The sequence below is a fragment of the Puma concolor genome, chromosome A3 (genome assembly GCF_028749965.1).
Source record: "Puma concolor isolate L17-30 chromosome A3, mPumCon1.1.hap2, whole genome shotgun sequence".
In the NCBI taxonomy this organism is placed as follows: Eukaryota; Metazoa; Chordata; class Mammalia; order Carnivora; family Felidae; genus Puma; species Puma concolor.
Genome location: NC_141669.1, coordinates 109209922 through 109232555, shown reverse-complemented (window position 1 = coordinate 109232555; position 22634 = coordinate 109209922). Strand labels below are relative to the sequence as shown.

At 41.4% G+C, this 22634-nt stretch overlaps 1 protein-coding gene across 3 annotated transcripts in view; it reads left to right on the top strand.

Moving 5' to 3' along the window:
• Positions 1 to 21650, top strand: part of CHGB (chromogranin B) — a 32063-nt gene extending 10413 nt beyond the window's left edge. The window contains exons 1-5 of one of the 3 annotated variants that reach the window (XM_086701732.1): positions 8741 to 8849; positions 13063 to 13106; positions 13620 to 13713; positions 18422 to 20157; positions 21252 to 21650. In XM_086701732.1, the coding sequence (XP_086557858.1) occupies positions 8801 to 8849; positions 13063 to 13106; positions 13620 to 13713; positions 18422 to 20157; positions 21252 to 21335 (2007 nt within the window). In that variant the 5' untranslated portion in view covers positions 8741 to 8800 and the 3' untranslated portion in view covers positions 21336 to 21650. Of the gene's footprint in view, positions 1 to 8740; positions 8850 to 13059; positions 13107 to 13619; positions 13714 to 18421; positions 20158 to 21251 lie in introns of those variants that run through there. The other 2 variants (XM_086701731.1, XM_086701734.1) reach the window with 2 other exon arrangements.
• Positions 21651 to 22634: the final 984 nt, after the last annotated feature.

Here is a 22634-nt window from a genome sequence, read left to right as displayed (position 1 = left end):
CTGAACTCTGTGCTTCTCTCTTAATAGGGGCAAAGGAAGGTCCAAAGACTCAGGCAACGTTGAGCGCATAGGCACAGGGTAAAGTGTGTTAGCTATGCTCAAGGTTGAGCATAGGGTAAAGCGTGTTACTTGTAGACTGAGAGCAACAAGCAGTCAAAAGACACTTCAAGATCAACACCTCCTTACCCCACTAAGGTTGGGCCAGATGCTGTCAAGGTCTGAGATTAAAAAAAAAAAAAAAAAAGACTTGCACCCTCCTTCCAGGAGTTCTGGAAAGTCTTCCAAACCACCAGTGTTCACATAAATGTTCACTTCAGCAGCAGCCCCTGATCCCAAGAATGTTATCATGGGAGCTATTTTTTTTTATGGTCAGTAAGAGCAGAGTTGGTCCACTGAGTGGGCCTTGATTCACAGGTAATGTATGAGCTGAGGGATCCCAAGAAGGTTCTTAACTGAAGTGGGTTTCTGGGGAACCTCTGCACTGTGGTGAAATTCCACTCAGACTTCCTCCTCTTGGATGACTTCAGGGATGAGTTGTTCTTCTTTTCTTTTCTTTTCTTTTCTTTTCTTTTCTTTTCTTTTCTTTTCTTTTCTTTTCTTTTCTTTTCTTTTCTTTTCTTTTCTTTTCTTTTCTTTTTTTTAAGTAGGCTTCATGCTCAGCACAGAGCCCCACACAAGGTCTGAACCTATGACCCTGAAATCAAGACCTGAGCTAAGATCAAGGATTGGATGCTTAACCAACTGAGCCACCCAGGCGCCCGAGGGCGAATTGTTCTGAAATGTCCCCAGGGGTAATACTGGTTTGGAGTCTCCCAGCATTCATTAGCGCTTTGTAATAGAATATTTTGTACAAATTACCTCTTTAATTTTAAATCTGGTATGGTGGGATGTTAATCATGTACTGGAAAGACAGACAAAAGATGGAAGCTGAGCCATGTGAATGCTTACTTACTCTAGAGCAGAATGACAAGAAGACAGAACATGGTGCCTGAATCAGTTCCCCCTTGCCACCCAAAGTTCTTTTGTTTTTTCTCTTTAATCTGGAGGGATAAGGAGAAATGGAGAAGGGGTATGGAAAGGAGAGGACTGGGGGCCATTGACTGACTTGGCATTTTGATGCCTGCTCTGAGGCTTGAGTTACCTCCAATGTGCCCTTTTCCCCCAAATGAGAAAGTAGCAGCATCCAAGAATGCCACCATGTGGGTTTACCTAGAGCAGGGGTAGGAACTTGTGCATATGATACTCTGCCTCTTATATATTCTTCCTGGGTTTTTTCTCCCTCCACATCCCCAGTGTCAAAACAGTGTCCAGAGTATCATAATAAGACAATGAATTATTATGCAAACAAACCATTGCTCTAGATTTTGAAGAACGTTGTCTATCCATTTCATGAAGTCCTTGGGTGAATTCATGACTTGAAGGATTCAGGTTCACTTTTCAGTGACTAAACCATCTCCCCTGAGGCAACTCCTGTGCTGCTCTGACCTTTCTCCAACATTTTCTTAGGCTATAGATTCAGTGAGGTCTTTTGGATGCCCTTTTACTTCCTCTTCCATCTCCAGGCCAAGAACTGGCCCATGGTCCAGGAGATGCAGGTCCAATGAACTGAGGCTTCTGCTTTAGTGTGCAGGACTTAGGGTACTACTCTGTCCCTCAGGTCATATTCCAGCAAAAGTTCTTTCTCTTTTCCTAAATTAGCTATAAAGTCTGCTTCACTATACTTCTAGGGGGAAAAGACCAAATCCCATAAATGTTCCAATGCTTATTTTCATACCTGATAGGATAATATGCCTTCTGAAAAACAAAAAGATTTGAGTTGAGAGTGGCTCATCCATTGGTAATTTATAGTTCCAGGTAGTACCATGTTTATATGGTATTATTATTATTATTATCATCATCATCATCATCATCATCATCATCATCATCACAATTTGGTGCTCTTTTCTCTGCCTTATGACTGAGTACAAAAGAAAGAAAAGGCAGCTATGGGAGAGTGAAAAAGAGGTGAAGAGCAATCCTTTAATAAAACTTATGAGAAGTGACCCACTATATATATATAGATATCTATATAGATATCTATATATCTCTATCTATCTATCTATCTATCTATCTATCTATCTATCTATCTATCTATCTTTGTTACCCAGAACAAAAATATGGACAATTACATCTTGGGAGGTTTGGGACTATATATATGAACTTAATAGTAATGGCTCCTGGAGGACCATTATGAATTAATAAAATATTCATAGGTGTTAAACCGAAATTAGCCTACATGGAGTTTTCCCAGAGTTTACATCCACAGAATACATTTTTGTAGAGAAGAGACCTGCCTGGGAGTTGATGTGCTCTAATTTCACCATAAATAATTAAAAAGTCAGCATCAGCAGAAGAATGACTCCTCCCAGTGCAAAGAAGTCTTATTAAGTCTGCCAGATTTTTCAGAATCACAGAGGCAGAACCAACCTACATTTCATGATTCCTGAGGATGAGTGCAGAGAGAAGGGCCAGGGGAATGCAGCAGACAGCACAAGAGTAAGACCTTAAAACACCCTGCAAAGGACTGGTCCAGTAACAGCCACGCTGGCCTGAGGGTGGTATGACTTCGAGGTTATGACCACCATTTCTGGCTTGGTGCTGGAAATTCCAGAAACTGAAATACATATTTTTGAGAACAAATTTCAAAAATGCCTATGAAGAGTGCCACAGACAGAAGACTTTCTGATGGGAAGAGGACAAAGAGACTGTGGGCATCAAGGCATCAAGGTGGAGAGAAGTTGCTACTAAGAGTGGGAAGAACCCAACAGAACAGGAGGCAGGTCCTGACATCTCTGCTACCCACTGCTTGGCACAAGTGCCGGAGGACAGGAGGGCCACACCACCTATGTGCTTCCACCAGGTACTCCGTTCATACCCCTCAACAGTTACTCACAGATTCCCTCCTGCTTCTAGGCTTGGAGGAACCTCAAAGCAACTCCAATCTTTTGCATTAGTTCTATTTTAGGGGATGTGAATTTTCTCCTTCACTCTGAACCCATCTGCTTTTATCTTTTGGGGATTCCTCATGATTTCTGGTCCAGCAGGAGCATTCCCTCTTATACTGCAGCACTCATATACGTAAACAATGTGGAAGCATTTTTCAATCTTATATTGCATGTATATCATTTTGAACATGCTGAACTTGGAAGGTACACTCAGGAAACAGCTTCAATCTTCTTTCACAACTGCCTTCAAGCATGCTCTGTCAAATCTCCTTTCCTGGTCCTTGAACAATATCTTAGGCAGGAACGACAGCTTTTCATTAACTCTGGACCATTACAACAGTACAGACTTCTATTTTTCACCCACTTCAAAGCTCCTTCAGCGCCCAGCTGTTGCCTGACTCAGAACCAATCATGGAAAAGAAGGAAAGGATGGGCTCATTCTTTTGTTCTCCTGGTTTCTTTCTTTCCTATCATAACCACCCCACCCTTCACCCCCTCCACCTAGCTCCTTCTGGTTTGGAACAGGGTGGAAGATTAAAGAAGTCCAAGAAGGGATCAGAGGTTGCCAGTGTCCTCTGTAGTTCCCCAGAGGATGTCCAGATGCTGCCTTGCCCTTTCATTAGAGACCTTTATCAATTCTTTGGAGTCCTCATGGCAACCTCCTCACTCCACCAATTCCTGACGGAGGTGATGCTCCCTGTCTGGCCTTTTACAACACCTCTCAGCTACCATAATCAGTACATCCCTGGAGTTCCCTTGCTCCAGCAAGCAGGGGCCTTTTCGGGTGCATGCAGTCCACTTGCCAGGGAAGAGCTCTAGATATGCAGATGCTCCAACCACTGTCCTCCCCGACCTGCCACTGCAAGCTGCTCCAGCTGACCTCCCACTGCCTCCATCTTCACTTAACTCTTGAACTCTCATTTAAAATTGCCCTATGGTCCCTTCCCACTCTCCTCTAGTAGCATTATAGCTGCAGCTCAGTAAGCATCCAGCCAGGAAATGAGATGCCATCTCTCTTCCTTCAGACAGCCCCATTTTTTGTGAACTATTCTCTAGGGGCCTTTCACCTGGCTAAGGTAGGAAGAACCATCATAACACAGTACAGGGCTCCGTTGCAAATAGATTCCTTCTCCAACCAGTCCCTCTTGCATTTCTAGTTCTCCCTCAGACAGACGTTGTGACAGTCACTGTGCCACTTCACTGTGCCTGTGTTAGTGAATCTCATAGTGAGGTGCCTGACTCTTCTCTTTGGATCATGGGAGCACTTAAAATCCATGTTCCCTCACTCTGAGGCTTTAACCAAGAGTTGGACATACTAAGAAAAATTCTATTAAACAGCCTGCAATGGGTTTGTGAATATATGCGTCGTCATTCAATTTCCTCCAAAAGTTGACCCTGAAACAAAAATATGACTGGAAATAATTTATTTTGGAGATAATTCCGGGAAACAGTGACAAGAAGCAAAACAGGGAAGGAAAGAGAGCTGTAAAGAGCTTGCTATCAAGAAAGTTTCCACTGTGGGTAACTAAAGCTGAGTCCCACCAGGAAACTCTCAGGGCCTGTGTGGAACACATACCTCGGAGGGATCTGGGAGTCTGGGGGAAATCTCAGAATTCTAGAGAGGTACATTTGCAAGGCAGCAGTCTCCATGGTAGTGCCATTTTCCTGGCATGTCATGCTCTCTCACCCTCCTCCGCAGTCCTGGAGTCTACCCTGCACCTCTCCCACCTTTTCTCCCTGACTGCCTGGTGAACTCTGCTAGAGCGGATGGAATATATCTCCTTTTGCCATTAATGTTGGGATTGACCACATAATTTGTTATAGCCGAAGTAATATGCATGTACCACAGGGCTTGACATGTAGTAAGCATATATATGCACAAATGAAATTAATTGATGAGTTTTGAGGGAAAACATAAATTCAGCAGTACAGTCACTGAATTTATAGGTGGTTTTGACCTATATGCCATTCATTTGTCTGTCTGCTTTCTGATTCCATGCTCTGTTCTGTATCACTAGAGGGACTGTTCCTTGAAAATTATGTTGCTCAGGCTTCCCTGTCAGTCATACCCAGGTATGTTCAGCCACTAAGAGGCATATACACTGAAAGAAAAGAGAAGCCAAAATAGTTCTCCCCCTTTCTCTCTACTGGAAGAGGGGGATGCATGGGTAGCAGAGGCTGCTTCTCTTCTGTGGGTCTAGTTCTTACCAGACAACCCTTCCTCCATGGCTCAAATTCTGCCTTCCTAGCCTGTAGAACTTTCCATTCTTACCAAGTGATTCATGTTTCTGGGCTCCAATGTGGACACATTCTTTTTTAATCCTTCCATTCCCGAGGGGTGTAGCAGCTGCCTGTATTTACCAATCTTTGGGTTTCCTCTTCTTTCCCTATTTGCTATTTCAGCTTTTTAAATTCCTGTGTATTATTTCCTTTATTAAATTCCTTCTAGGGGTACCTGGGTGGCTCAGTTGGTTAAGTATCTGGCTCTTGATTTCCGCTTAGGTCATAATCTCAGGGTAGTGAGATTGAGCCCCACGTGGGTTCCACATTGGGCATGGAGCCTGCTTAAGATACTCTCTCTTTCTCTCTCTCTTCCTCCCTCCCCTGCCCACCCTGTGCACATATTCTCTCTCTCTCTCTCTCTCTTTCTTTAAAAAAATAAACAAAATAAATTCCTTCCAGTCATTTCTTTTTACTGGATGGACCCTGATGGATAACCTATTTCAGAAGCCATGTATAAAACCATGGTTTATTCTAGACACTGGTTCCTAAAAGATATATATTTCCCCCTTATTTTTCTTCGAGAGCATTCCTGAGAAATGCTCTTCCCCATGGGTTCTTTTCTTTTCCTGTGGTAATAGTATTTATACTACTTGAGATAAGATTATATCCAGAACATTATCAGTAATCAAAAAGCTAAGTCTGCCCAATATGGTAAAGATGTCAGCTGCTCCCAAATTGATCCATAGATTTGATGCAATTCCTATCAAAATCCTAACAGATTTTTCTCATGCAATTGACAGAAAACTGATTCTAAAATTTATATGAAAATGCAGAAGGCCAAGAATAACAGATACTCTCTTGAAGAAAAACAGGGTGGGAAGACCTTTTCCACCAGATATTAAGACTTCTTAAAAAGCTGTGGTGATAGAGAAAGTGTGATACTTCTCCAAGCATAAACAAATAGACCAATGAGATGATGAACTCTAGGGTTGTTGTTGTTGTTGTTGTTGTGTGTGTGTGTGTGTGTGTGTGTGTGTGTGTGTGTTCAGTGACACTAAACAGCAGGTGGGTAAGGATGGACAGTAAAAAAATTCTCAGAACAATTAAGTGGCAAAGCGGTAAAAAGTGTGACTGTACCCCTATCTCATTCCATGTTTATTGTAACCCTGGTACCTAAGGAAAATATGTTTTCCTCTGTCATCCTGCTTTGAAAGAATTCCTTAGAAACGCTCCTGCCAAATGGTTTTTTTTTCTTAGTACATCGAGATCTAAATGTGAAAGGCAAAATAATAAAAAGTTTGTCAAATAATGAGAACAAAGAAAGGTAAATCTGAATATAGGAACTGGCTGTGGGCCAATTCACAATAATGAAAAGACTTTTCTTGATGAGTAATAAACTCAGCCCAAGCCCTGTCTGAGAAGCCACAAGATGACATTAATATTTTTAACCCTGTACTTTATGAGAAAGCAAGATAAAAGGGAAATTGATGAAATACTGGAATGTAGATGCTCCTGGAAGGTGGCAATGTTTAAGTACTATTGGCAATCAGTGCATTTTAACAGCAGTTGGAACCCTTATATAATTTCAATAATAGTAGAAGAATTTCCCCCAGATCAGCACTCAAAGAAAGGCCTTTACTCAACACCTTCTTTTTCTGTACCCACTTCTTTACAGAGGTTTTATAAGACTCTTTTGTGCCAAGAATATTCTTTTCTGTTTGTTTGAAAATAATATCAGATTTCAGAAAAATGCAAAAATAGTATTAAAAATTCCCATATACCTTTCACCCCAATTTCCCAAATGTTGCCCTGCTTGCCTTAGTATTCTTTCTTTCTTTTCCTTTCTCTAACTCTATATTTTTCTAAAACATTTGGGTGTAAGTTGTATATATGACACCCTTTTATCTCTAGCTACTTCAACATGCCTTTCCTAAAAACAAAGTCATTCTCTTACATAATCACAAGAACAATTCTCAAGATCAGGAAATTAACACTGCATTGTATTGTAATGATACAATATTTATCATGAAATCTACAGATCTTATTCAAATTTTACCAACTGCTCCACTAATATCCTTTTTAAGACTATTCTCTTAAATATCCTGCAGCTTTGGTCCTGGGGAAATCATTCCCAGCCTTTTCAGGAAGATGTAGTGCATGCATAAAGAATTTGAGCCTCATTGATTTTCAGGAAAAAGACACTGAAACTTCCTTTTAGTTGTACATGCAGACATCTGCCTTCTCTAAAAAAGACCCCACATGATGGTTCACTCTATTCCTCAAAGCCTGTGTTATCAGAGAAGATTCTGAGCTGTTTCTCTTTGGTGCCCATATGCCTGCTTCTTTTTCCTGATTCCTCATTAGATTGAGAGAAGTCACATTAAAAATATCCTGGAAGATGTTTTCACCTTCCTCTCACATAAAACAGAATGCCTTCCTATTTCAATTTTACAGCCAGAGAGGATGAACAGTGCTTATGAGATGTACTAGATTCTACAAGCAGGTTATTACATGACCTGCCCCTGACACTAGGGCTCTGTTGTAAAGGAGTAATTAAAGGCCAAAGGGTAATAACCTAAATGAATGCCCATCAGAAAGGGAACTGGTTAAATAAACTCCAGTTAATACAGTCAATGTAATATAGTGCCGCCATCTGAAAGAAGATGTAGCTATATATGCTCCAAAATAAATTAAGCCTAAACAACAGAAAGTGGTTAGGTAGAGTAGACTCTGCAGGGGGTTAATTAGGAATGCGGGGAAATAGAAGTAGAAGGGAGATGTTTCTAGTAAACTCTTTTGTGCCATGTGACTTAAAATTTTTTTCACTGTGTGTGTATGTTATGTGTTCAGAGAGAGAGATAATCACAAATAGTACATAGGTAGGTAGGCAGAAAGGTAGACAGATACGGATAGATAGAAAAATGGGTAGATAGATTTAAGACTAAAATTTTTAAAGAACAGCAGGTTCCATATTCTCCCTCTGCACCTTTTATTTTTAAAGCCATCATTGCTCCTTCCATGTCCCCCCACCGTTTAGTACTCTCTAGTTAGCAGGAGTCTTATTGATACTTCGCTGGGTAGTGGCGACACAAACCAGACTTAGTCCTAGATACACTCTCAACAAAACTGCACACGATACACAGCCTCATTGAAGGTGGCGTGGAGCGAGATGAGGAACAAGCTGGGGCAATCTATGCGGGACCTCTGCCTCTCCCCTCGCGTCAGATTTGCACTGCCTCCCCTCAAACTTTCATTCCGACGTCCGCCTCACTCCCACACCCGCTCCAGACCTAGAGCACCCGGGAGACTGGACTGGCGTAGATTTCCTCCCACTTGCGCCGCGGGCCCCGGGGCCGCCTCCTGACGTCAGCGCTGAGCGGAGGGGGCGCAGCCTTCTGGATTCCCGCCCCTCCCGGCCCTGCGGCCCTGGCTTGCCCTTTAAAAGAGCGGGGCCTGCGCCAACCGCGCCACACCGCGGGGACCTGGACGCACAGCTGCTTTCCCGGAGCATCTTTATCTCGCCTTCCGCCCGCATCCCACTCACCGGTCCAGTCGCCATCCTCTTCTCCGCGCAGATTCGGGAGAGCGGGGCCATGCAGCCGGCCGTGTTGCTAGGCCTCCTGGCAGCGGCAGTGGTGGCCGGTGAGTGGGCTCGGCCGGCTGTTCAGCACCGCGGACAGCGCTAGCCTTGGTCCTCCCGGGCGCTCCGGGAGTCTTGGCTTGTAGACACTGGGGGAGAGGAAGGGTTGGTTGAGTGGAAGGTTTTTCCATCTTGGTTGACATTCTTAATTTCTTCTCTTGGCTGGGTATTTTCCTTCAACTCCCCGCTTCATCGTCTGACTTGGAAAAAGCCAGAGGTCTTCTTAGCCCAACCAGAAGAGTCTCAGTCTTTTCATATCTGAGTTTTCCTGTAGATAGAAAGAAAACGTGCAGTGTCTCCGCGGAAACCCCACATTTTGTGCTACCTCCTAAAATGTCACTCTCTCTCTACCTGTCTAGACGCTGTTAAAGCCTTAATATGTAACTGGAATGGAGTATTTCTTTGTTTTTTTAAAGCCAGAGGACTACAGAGACACAGGAGTCCATGTATTATATATTAGTTGGCACCTGTGTAATTTCCTTTATTATTATTATTTAAACATGATGAGATGAAAGTCTTGTATGTATTCTTATATCGTTTAATTAACATGTTCATCTATATGTGTGTGTTCATGTATATGTTATGTACAAACTTAATGCAATTTTTTTTTATTTTATAGTTCCATTTCTGGGAAGAGGTAATTTCATACCCAAATTAATCCATTTTTAAGTTATGAATGGAAAGTGCAGTAGATATTTTGTCTTTTGTACTGCAGGAAAATAACAAGTATAAAATAACCACAAAATATCCTTGGAGAAGTTAAAAAAATCATTTTAGTCAATTTGGGAGGATGAAACTTAAAGTAGTAGATATCTGACAGTGTCTCTTTATGTGTGGAAGACTGCAGGATTAATCTTTCAAACTACTTTGAATCTTGAATAAATGATCTCTGGAGATTGGAAAAAATGTGTGTGGGGTGTGTGTGTGTGTGTGTGTGTGTGTGTGTGTATTCATGTGTATTGAAGTAAAATTTCTATGAGTATTGAGAATATTGGGAGGTAAATATGCACCACCAGATTAAACAGGAGGTTTTCTGTGGCTATTTTAATGACCCCATAGGATATTGTTCTTTATCTGAGATTGAGATTCCTACCTGGAATTGAAGTATTGCCATCTATGAATATAAAGCTTTCATTGACAGCAATTGTTGGATACCAAATGTAAAGACATAAAATGAAAGCCAGTGGTAATTTATTTTACTTCAAGCTACAAGCATTTCAAATTTTCTAACATTCTTGTCACTCTTATAAATTACCTATAAATGTTCTTAATTTAAATATTTTCCGAAACAAATTGCTTAAAATGCTATTGCTATGCTATATACATTGTGCTAGAGACAACAAAACAGAGATTTGTTTTATTATAATGGTAAAACACTTAGAGCTCTCCTATGCAAGAGAATATTTTAAGATGGGTTCATATTTTAATATCAGCTAAAATGGAGACATCACATTCTTTAAAAAAATTATTGAGCTATAATTCACATGCCATAAAACCCACATCTTTGAAGGGCAGAATTGAGTATATTCCAACATTGTGTAATCACTATCAAATGTCGGAAGTTTTTCATTACCCTAGAAAGAAACCCCTGTGCCCATTCCTGCCATCCACAAATGCCTGGAAATGAAACATGGTAGCTTTCAAGCAAAGTTTGTTATTTAGCAAAATCATAGGGATGAAGAAAACCTCAGGAAACCATTAGGTTCATTTCCTCTCCTTAAGAGCTTCTGAAGGGAGATCCATACCTTTCCATAGTAGCTACATGTGCACTCTAAAAATTAATATAAGTGAAGTTACTACGTGATATCTATATTATACTGGGTAAAATGGTTTCTTCATTCAGATGAAGTTGCTTAACTTTTAAAAATTTTAGCTGTATTTTTATTCTGGAATCAAACCTTAGTTTGATAGTCTTATGAAATATCATACGTTTCAAGTTATTCTCGGGTATATCATACAATATTATTTGAAGATTTTCTATCATCTGATTACTTCACCTTTATCATAATTATTGAGTTTTCTTTGGTGCCTCTTGAATCTTTATACAAAAATAAGTTAAACTGCTTTAGGGGAATCAATGTGTCTTTAACTATCACTTTGCTGTTACAGATTCCATTGGAAAAAATACAGTGGAACTTAGGTGTTTCATCAAGGTGCGTAATGCACTTTTATAAGGAGACCTTAGTTCCTTTCCATCAAAAATAAATCCGAAGAGCCTCAATCAGAGAAATAGGACTGTTTGCAATAACAAACATGAGCTATAAATTTTTGAGTGAGTGCTCGCTTCAGCAGCACATATACCAAAAATTGTTTAGAGTGATAAAAGAAAAATATTTATCTCCTCCCAAATATGATAACTGCTAATACTTTGGCAATGCCAGTAGTTAATAAAAGCACCTATTTTACATATATGGAGAAAAAAAGAAAAGTTATTAGCAAGAAACTGCATTACCAAAGAAGGTTTAGTAATGCTAGATTTTAAAAAGGTACCTTCTAGTTTATTAGAGGAGTAATTCTCTCAGTCATTTCTTTCTAGAGAATTTTACAGATTCGGGTGCAAAGAATAAATGCCAAAGTGAAAATGTTTCCCAATAACAACCATTTGGGGGATAAAATAATGATCTAGCCAGTATATTTGGCCCTGGGTGCCAAAGGTAGGACATCTGGATCTTGTCTGAACTATGTTTTAGAAAGATAGTGGGGTCTTTTTACCTTGTTAGGCACTTCTCAAACATTTTACAAATGGTTTTAATATGCTGGATAGCTTTGGACTTCTTGAAACAATTGAAGTATATCCCAAGTCATGCTTTAAAAAGGAAAATTAAGTAAGGTAAGTACATGAAATAGGTTTTATTCCTAGGTTGAGCCTGGGATGATGTGTAACTGATTAGAGACAGGTAGTTAAAGAGACTTGGAGAGTAAACATTTGGGGAGGAGAGGTCAGATTGCTGGTTAAAAATAAATTGCATTTGAGTAGCTTTCATCTCTGATGTCTGAGTTTTGCTCTTCCTTCAGCTAGCTCTTTTCTTGTCTCAGGGACCTAGAAGAATTTTGTGCACCGAGCTTCTTCGGCCATAATGGCAGCTGTCCACTCCAGGGAGTGTCAGGAGAACTGTGGAGATGGGCCTACATGTAAATGCTTTGAGCTTCTCCAATGGAAAGGGCTTAGACAGACAGAGTCAAAGTGAAAGATAAAAGAATCAAAGCAGCTTTGAAAGAAAAAAAAATGGCATTGGAAAATTAAAAGCACTTGAAGCATTTCCTAAGAAGACAAAGACACTTTAATCGCTGGTTCAAAACAAGCAAAATCTTATGAAATTTAATTTAAATAAATTAAGATTTACTGTTTAAAAATATTCTGATAAGCCAGTTGTTAAACACCTATTTCATATATGATATTATTACCTAGAATCAGATCCCTCCCCTGCTGTTTACAGCCAACATGGGGAAAGGGAAACACAACACTGATACACATGCGTAAGTAAGCTTTTTCAGAAAAAGGACTGGGGGTAAAAACAAGGTAATTAGTTATGTAAAATAATCACAACCATGACTTCAAAAATGAAATGAGTTGTGGGGAGGATATTTTGGTGGGGACAGCAATAGGTAGAGGGAATCACAAATCTTTACCCATTTTGGGTAGGCATAAGACAGCAATAGGTAGAGGGAATCACAAATCTTTACCCATTTTGGGTAGGCATAAGGGTTGAGGAGGGTACCCTGGTTTCATTTAAAGTAGGTTTTCAATTTTTTATTGAAGTACAATATCCAATTAGAAAACTGCACAGATCATAAGTATATGGATTAATGAATTTTTCTCTCATTGAGCACATCTGCGTAATCAGTACCGCAATCAAGAAACAGAACATTGCCAGTATCTCAGAAGCTCTCTTTGTGGTCTGGATTTGATTTATACTGCATATAAGATAGTATTCATTTCTAAATCATGTTTAAGACATTGCTAGGGAAAACAGGTGTGTGTGTGTGTGTGTGTGTGTGTGTGTGTGTGTGTGTGTGTGTGTGTACATGAGCAACTGGGGCAATTATGGCTCCTGGACCAATCTTACCCAGCTATCTCCACTCTGCTCAGCTGTGACTCTGCCCCTCTTTCCAAGTAATGTGCAGGGAGTGGGAGTGACTTTGTGAGTTTGGGGTCACACAGCTTCCAAAAATCAGCTCAAGTCATTTCCCTTTTCTTTTTCTCCTTCAAAGCAGTCAGTTCTATGCCAGTGGATAACAGGAACCACAATGAAGAAATGGTAAGTTGAAATGGAAGTCTCGAATGTAGACTTTCATCTAGACTCTAGATTCTCCCACTCCTTATCATACCAAACAAACAAACAAACAAAAGAAACAACAAGAATAAAAACCCTACAAAATAGTGTTACAAAGCCAGGTTTTCATCCCTAAGGGAATGGGGGCAAAGGATGTCCCTCCTGCCTTGGGATCTCACTTCCTTCCCAGTGTCTTTAGTGCTCTTGAGGATAGCTGTCATCACTATTTTCCTTTGGATCTGCAAGAAATGGTGGGGGGGGGGGGGGAGGTAGTTCTCTTCTCTTGTGTAATCTTGACCCAGTTCCATTGTGCAGTGTTCTGTGGAAAAGCCTGGGATGTTTCATGATGGTCCTGTAAATCTACATTTCTGCCCCCAAGGATCCCACACCACTATAGGCCACAGAGCCGACCCTCTCTCTACAGCAGCTCTGGTTTGGGTTAGGCCATCATCCCAGTGACACCAGCTTTTGCCAACCTGCTTTTGGGTTTCCCTCCAGGTGACTCGCTGCATCATCGAGGTCCTCTCAAATGCTCTGTCAAAGTCCAATGCTCCACCCATCACCCCTGAGTGTCGCCAAGTCCTGAAAAAGAGTAAGTGTCCTACACTGCTGGAGATCTTTGTCCCTCAGGTGATCCTTCCTCCTGCTTGCTCCACTTCAGCTTCCACTTTACCTCCAAATGAGGGGAGAATTAGGGGAGTGGGTAATGCAATGGAAAGAGTACAGACTAGACTAGTATCTGAGGAGATAGAAGATATGGCTTCTAGTCCCAATCTGCCACTTAATAGCTGTGTGACCATGGGGAAAGACCTCTTGCCTTTCTGGGCTTATTTTCTCAAAGTAAAATAAGGGAGTTGAACTCAATGATAGTCTTTGAGATGTCTATCAGTTCTTAAATTCCTTGGTTCCAGAGTTTGGATTTTTAGAACAGGCTTTTACTTGGGTGGAGGGAGGTGTGGGGAGTGCTTTTTTGTTATTAGGTAGTAGGGGTTAAGTGTTCTGGGAGTGTTGGAAGACAAAAAGATAGAAGTAGATCTTAATTATTCTTCTCCCTGCCTTCTGCTCTTCTGACAGTGAGAAGTTAGAAGCTTGAAGGGCGACTTGGAAACTTCTGCCCTCTTTACACGACAGATTGTTTAAGCCATTTTCATTTACAGCTGATTAGAATGGGAGGTACTACCAAATGGTAGAGGTTAGGCCTGAGAACTAAAAAGGGGAGGGTAAAAGCAGAGCATTCAGTGAGTCAGAGCAATGACCTTCTGAATCTAGAGTGGGATGTATTCTCTATACAAATCAACTTCTGTCGAAGACAAAATCTGAACAGTAATGCAAGCAGTATCCATTGGGCATTGACATTAAAAGATCAATTTTTCAAAACTATGCTGTCTCTTTTAAATTTTTTTTAACATTTATTTATTTTTGAGAGAGAGAGAGAGAGAGAATGAGTAGGGCGGGCAGAGAGAGAGAGAGAGAGAGAGAGGGAGACACAGAATCTGAAGCAGACTCCAGGCTCTGAGCTCTCAGCACAGAATCTGATGTGGAGCTTGAACTCATGAACTGAGAGATCATGACCTGAGCTGAAGTTGGATGCTTAACCAACTGAGCCACCCAGGCGCCCCTATGCTGCCTCCTTTATACATGAAGTCAAAATGATGCAAACAAATCCAAAAATCACTGTTCTCTTCAACACCTTCTCTGCTTTTAAATTTTTAGTGAGGCTGGGAATGGTGATCTTTTTTTTTTTCTTGTCACCTCCAAAATCTCTTGTTGCAGGAGAATACTCTTGCTATTGCTGCACATGAGCCCTCATACATAAAATGGTAAAAACCAGTATTGGCAATTGACCAAAAGAGTAACCTAGCAGGACTCAATCCACCATTGGAGGCTTCAGGGTAATTATAGTAGATGTGGGGACCTGAGTCTGCAAGGGCCCCATGAACAATGGGAGGAAGCTTCCCTACCAATCCCAGCCTAGACATCTCTTTCTGAATTTCTCCCCAACTTTCTTTTCCAGCCATTACAGGGAATGTGTACAAACAGAATGGATCTTCAGGCAGGGACAAAAGGCAGCTCCTCTGGGCAGACCCATCTCACTATCTCCCTTCTCTTTGTTTTGTTTACCAGATGGATGCAAAAGTGTGGGGTTTGCCATACTAGGTCATCAAAGAACTGTGATTGGTTAGGAAGAGCTGTTGAATGTCGGATTCTGCTTGCCGGCTCAGCCCTTACTTTGTGGCCATGGCAATTCTAGCCTCCCCTTATCACTGACTGTGCCCTGGGGTCTTTTGATGTCTTTGAGACAGCCTCAGGGAAACTGGTTAAAATCTAATGACTCATGTCTAACAGGACCCTGGTGACACTGCACCCAAGAACTACACAAGGGTTTAAGAGCTCCTCTGGGTTGCAGACTCAGACATCAGCCAGGGCCAGACAGATAGCATAAGGAATAAGGCAGAATAGAAAGTAACTCACAGACTGGAAGATACATGTCCCTTCTGGAGGGGGTGAGGGTACAGGGGGAGATATTTTTCTGCTCCAACCGAGAAATATAGACTTTATTATCAGATTTGGGATTTTTCAAGAGAAGTGAAAATTTGGATTTGTAAGCAATATCTCCTGGTATTTGAGTATTGCCTCTGAATTTGAAATTGCTAAAAATGCTATTTAGGCCAAAAAGAACTCACCTCTGGGTTACTAGTTTGTGGCTTCTGCCCGATTCTAGTTTTCTCTCTTGCTGATATGTCTTAAGCTGCTCAGAAGACCGGTAGAGATTTTGGCCAGCTGGATGGATGAATTCTCCCTCCCACCTGTAGCTCATCTCCATCTCCACTCCCCACTCTCTTCAGCATGTCTGTGGAGCAAGCATATGCTTACTGAGTAAATGAGCACTGGGAGAGTGGAAGAGAATCACTGTTTGTGGCTTGAAGAGACCTCGGGGAATACATAGTCCATTTCTTAATAGGTACGAGAATCTCTTTGTCCAGGTTAATCTGGTTATCCTTGCAACATGAAAGTTAGGGATGGAAGGTACATTTCCCCCATTTTTACTTGAAAGTAAGGACGGGCTTCACACCTTGGTTTTACAGATTGACAGTGACTATGTGCTGCTAATCACAGTACTCTGATCTCACCTGTGGGGACTTAAAGCTAAATTTAGGAGGAAGTGCTAAGCCTCAGTCACAAACTGCTACAGGGAGCACACATATAACTGGGGAAAAAGAAAAATACTTCTGTTCCTGACCAGTAGGCAGTAGGAAAGGGGTGACACAGCCCCTGCCCTGGAAAGCTGAGATCCTGTCTGATCAGGGTTATGTCATCTGACTCTCAGAATGATGTCAGTCTCTGCCCAAAGCCTCCTTGCTTACCTATGCCTACTTGGACAACCTCACCTGCCTCAATGTTGCACTGGTTCTTAAAAGACAAATCACTGGAAAGGCACCAGCTCTTAGGTGTCTGGGTGTGAAAGGTCAGAGACATTTCAGTTGATTCATAAAACATGAGAATGTTATCATGCCAGGCTGGGCTTTAAGCAGAGAGGTACAGACCATCTGCTATTTTTTCGACATTTTTACAAAGACCCAATTTTGCAAACGTGAGTTCAAAATGACTCATCAGTACTGTTTTATAGAAATATAATGTGAACCACAAATATAATTTCAAATTTCTTAGTGGCCACATTAAAAAAGTAAAAAGAGACAGGTGAAATTAATATTCATAATATATTTTATTTTTATCTGATACATTTTATTCAATATATAATTCTTATACAACCAATAGATTTATTTATTTTATTAAAGTTTTTTTTTAAGTAATCTCTATGTCTAACATGGGGCTCAAACTCATGACCCCGAGATCAAGAGTTGCATGCTCTTCCAACCGAGCCAGTCAGGTGCCCCCACACCTAATGTATTTATAATATATATTATCCAATACATCCCAAGTATTATTTCAATATATAATCAATATAAAAAATTGAGATGTTTTGCTTTTTTTTTTTCATACAAAATCTTAGAAATCTGGTAGGCATCTTACACTTATAGCTCATCTCAGTTTGGATCAGCCGCATTTCAAATACTGAGTAGCCACCAAAGGCTGATAGCACAGTGGGACAGTGCAGATGTAGCCCCAGAGTTATGAGAGGCGTGGGCTTCAGGAGTTCTGTCTGAACTCGGTGACAAGTTGAAATTCAAGGCCTTCCAGCTATCATTCAGACAGCGTTAGCTGCATATCTCCTCTCATGGGACTCCCCTGAATTAAGGAGGATTTAGTAAAAGAGCTACTGACATCTGGAAAAGATAGAACACATTCAATTGAAATACCAGTTATACCATCTACTGTTGACTAATGAAACACAAAGATAACTCAGTATACTGATTTTCATCTTGAACATCTGAGAATATGTTGGGCAGATAGGACCCAAGTGATGGAAGAAATGGTTCTTTCTACTGCTGTACAGTTTTCTAAGGGAAGAAATATACCCACTTCTTGTCACCAGTTAGTAAGTTATATTGTCACTTACTGCTACCTTGGGTCTACACAGTTGATTGAATAAAAAAAAGGCTGATAAACTAATAATTTAAAATTTTACATCCTCCTTTGAATCCTGATGTTTCCCTTTGGCTATTTAACTTCATTTAGCTGGATTCTAGTTAGAACTATTTACATAATGCTAATTTTTTAGATCTTACTTACAGCCAATATAGAAAGAAGGGTCCCTAAATACACCTTTCTGAATTTCACTGTCTTTGTCTGCAAAAAGAGGAGGTTGAACAAGATGAATTCAAAGGTTTCTTCTGGCTCTAAAGTCTAACATTTCATAAATCTCTATTTGGATTTCCATTTTATCATTAATAGTACCGAGAAATGCTGGTTGGGTGCTATGAAAAAAGTAAAAATAGAAAGCGTTTATTATTAGATTTAACACAGCCAAGGAGCTTTCATACTGTTTGCTTTCAACAGTAATCTCAGTATATTTTTCATTAACTTAAAAAATTACCCAAGTGGGGTGCCTGAATGGTTCAGTCGGTTGAGCATTCAACGCTTGGTTTTGGCTCAGGTCATGATCTCGAGGTTGGTGGGTTCGGGCCCCACATCAGGGATCCACTCTGACAGTGAGATTCTCTCTCTCCTGCTCTCTCTGCCCCTCCCCCACTCACTCTATCTCTCTCAAAAATAAACTTCAAACAATTACTCAAGTGATTTTTCAGGTCCTTACGTTTTGCAGTGATCACTGAGGCTGGTGCTTGTTGAACCACAAGCAATTCTGAAGTTATGCTTATGCTTTTTTATTTTCATGATAGGTAGAAAAGAGGTCAAAGATGAAGAGAAAAATGAAAATGAAAACACACGATTTGAAGTAAGGTTGTTAAGAAACCCAGCTGATGCCTCAGAAGCCCACAGGCCTTCTGGTAGGGAGGAAACAAGAGCCCCAGGGGAGGATACCCAAGGCCTGACAATGGCAGACACAGCGGGAGGTGGGCATAGCCGAGAAGAAGCAGGTGAACCCCAAGGAGGCCTCTACCCCTCTAACAGTCAAGTCTCCAAAGAAGCAAAGACACACCATTCTGAGAAAACCGAGGAAGAGGACAGGAAGGAAGAGGAGGGAGAGAAATACCAGAAAAGGGAGCATGGGAAAGATGGCAGTGAAGAGAAAAACCTGGAAGAGCCAGAAGAGACACAAAATGCCTTTCTCAACAAAAGAAACCAGGCTACTGCTAAGAAAAAAGAGGACTTAGTTGCCAGATATGGTATACACTCTGCTGGGCCGCCTGAGGAGATGACACACAGTCGAGAGAGGAGTAGCCAGGAGAGTCGTGAGGACACAAGAAGCCAGGAGAAACACCTTCAAGAGTCTAAAAACCAAGTTGGGAGCCAGGAAGAATCTGAGGAAAGTCAGGAAGATGCTGGCCCTGAGGTGGACAAACGACGCTGGAAGCCAAGACACCACCATGGGAGGACCAGGCCTGACAGGTCCTCTCAAGAAGGAAAACCTTCCTCCGATGAGAGGGGACACTTTCGTGAGGAATCGGAGTCAAACGTGGGCATGTCCACTGTAGGGGAAAGGAGGGACCATCATCCAGCCCACTACAGGGCTTCAGAGGAAGAAGAACCTGAATATGGGGAAGAAGTGAAGAGTTACCCAGCTGTCCAGGCTCCTGAGGACCTGGAGCAGGGACAATATGGCAGCAGAGGAAGTGAGGACTACAGGGCTCCAAGACCTCCCAGTGAGGAGAGCCAGGAGGAGGACAAGAGAAATGGCCCCAGCTCAGAGCTTGACAAGATGGCACATGGATATAATGAAGAAAGTGAGGAAGAGAGGGTCCGAGAAGGGGGACACCACTATAGAACCAGAGGAGGGGAACCAGGTGCATATTCCATTCCAGACAATAAACAAGAAAAACGTTTCTTGGGTGAAGGGCACTACCGTGTTCAAGAAAGCCAGATGGACAAGGCAAGGAGGCATCCACAAGGCGAGTGGAAAGAGCAGGACAGAAATTATCTCAACTATGGTGAAGAAGGAGCCCAAGGGAAGTGGCAGCAGCAGGAGGACCTGGAAGATGCTAAAGAGAGCAGGGAAGAAGCTAGGCTTCAAGGCAAACAATATACTCCCCTTCACACCACTGACAAGATGAAGAGATTAGGGGAGCTGCTCAACACATACTATGACCCTCCTCAGTGGAGGAGCAGCCATTTTGAGAGAAAAGACAACATGGATGATAATTTTCTTGAGGGTGAAGAAGAAAATGGGCTGACCTTGAATGAGAAGAACTTCTTCCCAGAATACAACTATGACTTGTGGGAGAAAAAGCCCTTCGAAGAGGACGTGAATTGGGGCTATGAGAAGAGAAATCTCCCCCCCAAACTGGATCTGAAAAGGCAGTATGACAGAGTGGCTGAACTGGACCAGCTCCTTCACTACAGGAAGAAGTCAGCTGAATTTCCAGACTTTTATGACTCTGAGGAGCAGATGAGCCCACGCCATGCAGCAGAAAATGAAAAGGACAGGGCCGGCCAGGGAGTTCTGACAGAGGAAGAGGTACAGTGTGGGGCTTTTGCTTAAAATTAATTTAAGATGGCTAATGTTGATATGTTCAAGACTATCTGATATTAATGTGGAGAAATTGGTGGGAATCAATTACCATGAGACTCTACCCCCATAAGAGAGTGGAGATAACCTCTGGGTTTGAGTCCATTGTCCATATCCCTGTGCACTCACCCTACTGCAGTGCTTCTCAACCTTTGCTGCACATTGGAATCACCTGCAAGGCTTGAGTAATTACTGATGTTTGGACCCACCTCCAGGGATTCTGTGTATCTGGTACTGGGTACTACGTGGGCATGAGGATTTTTCAAAGCTCCCAGTCATTGTTCAGTCAAGGTTGACAACCACTATTTTGGTGTCTTCTTAGTCATTTAACTTTTCACCACTATTTCCCAGGGGAAGAAAGAACAGATGATATAGAAATTAATTGCTTTAGTCTATCTTAATTTTTAATTTTTTAAACGTTTATTTTTGAGAGACAGAGAAAGAGCATGAGTGGGGGAGGGGCAGAGAGAGAGGGAAACACAGAATGTGAAGCAGGCTCCATCCAGACTCTGAGCTGTCAGCACAGAGCCTGAGAGCGGGGCTTGAACCCACGAGCCATGAGATCATGACCTGAGCTGAAGTCAGTCGCTTAACCCAGTCACCCAGGCACCCCATTTTAGTCTATCAGCTAAAGATATCACCCCATTTTGTTATCAGCTACTGGACTATAACAATTAGTTTACATCTTGGAGAGTTAATATTATCAGAACTGTACCAGCCTGAATAATGATTTTTTCCTAATATTATGTTGGTTGGTGTTTCTCAAACTTGAACGTGCATAAGAATCTCAAGAGATTCCTAGCCTTCAGGGTTTCTGATTGAGTAGGTCCTTGGGTGAGGCCCGAGAATCTGAATTTCTGACAAGTTCCTTGGAGATGCTGATGCTTCTGGTGAGGGGACCACACTTTGAGCACCACTGATGGTAGGGTGTCTCATATGACTTCTAACATATCAAATATTCCCCTTTCTGTTCATACTCCTTCAAACTACAATAAAACTAATTGATCTGAGACCTCATGCCTCCACCCTTCTGTATTTTCTAGGAAAAAGAACTTGAAAACTTGGCTGCAATGGATTTGGAACTACAGAAAATAGCTGAGAAGTTCAGTGGCAACCAAAGAGGCTGATGGTTGTTGGAGCAAAGGGCAGTTTTAAAGAAGCAACTCTCACATTATCTATTTTCCACCCACTTCACTGAAAGACACCATTTATTTACCCAAGAGCAGAAAGTAGAATTCACTATTCATTAAATGTTTGACACAATTTGGAAATGCTTTAATTTTTGCCAGAATGCTATTGAAAATATGAATAGCATGACTTGTAGCGTATCCTTTCTTGCAAAATAGACATATTAACATGCTTGTGACAATGATTGTGCTATCATCTTTGAAAAAATATGTTTGTCTGGGTTTGAAACAATAAAAGATTCATCTGAGACCAAAGCTTCATGTTCTTAGCTTCCTTTGGGCATCTCAGGGTGGAGTGTGATTTTCGAATCCATTCTTTAAAGTAAATTGACTATGTGGATGGAACTAGAGGGTATTATGCTAAGTGAAATTAGTCAGAAAAAGACAAATATCATAGGACTTTACTCACATGAGGACTTTAAGATATAAAACAGATGAACATAAGGGAAGGGAAGCAAAAATACTATAAAAATAGGGAAGGGGACAAAACATGAGACTCTTTTTTTTTCTTTTTAAAAAATTTTTTTAATGTTTATTTATTTTTGAGACAGACAGAGACAGAGCATGAGTGGGGGATGGGCAGAGAGAGAGAGGGAGACATAGAATCCAAAGCGGGCTCCAGGCTCTGAGCTGTTAGCACAGAGCCCAACACAGGGCTCAAACCCACAAACTGTGAGATCATGACCTGAGTCGAAGTTGGATGCTCAACCGACTGAGCCACCCAGGCGCCCCTTCCAGTAAGAGACTCTTAAATATGGAGAACAAACAGAGGGTTACTGGAGGGGTTGTGGGAGGGGGATGGGCTAAATGGGTAAGGGGCATTCCTTAATACGAATCTACTCCTGAAATCATTGTTGCATAAGTAACTTGGATGTAAATTAAAAGAAAATAAATTAAATAAATAAAAATAAATTTGAGAGGATAGCACTAGGATTTGTTTGTCTCTGGGTGCAGAATAGGAAAAAGAAAAAAAAAAAAAGCAAAACTTTAAGTAAAAGAATGTCCAGGATATAAAGTGAAAGAGCTCAAGAAAAGACATCTGTTCCCCCAAGATAAAGAAAGTTTAAGTAGACTTGAAGAAGCTGTTTCAAAAATGATCATAAGACATTACTTTTTAAATCTTATTATCTGGAAAGCTCTGGGAATAGCAAGCCAAGGGTCACTTTTCAGGGCCAAAGAGAGCCTGGATCATGGGAAGCACTCTGGACTGAAAATCAGAACATCTGGGCCGGTCCAGAC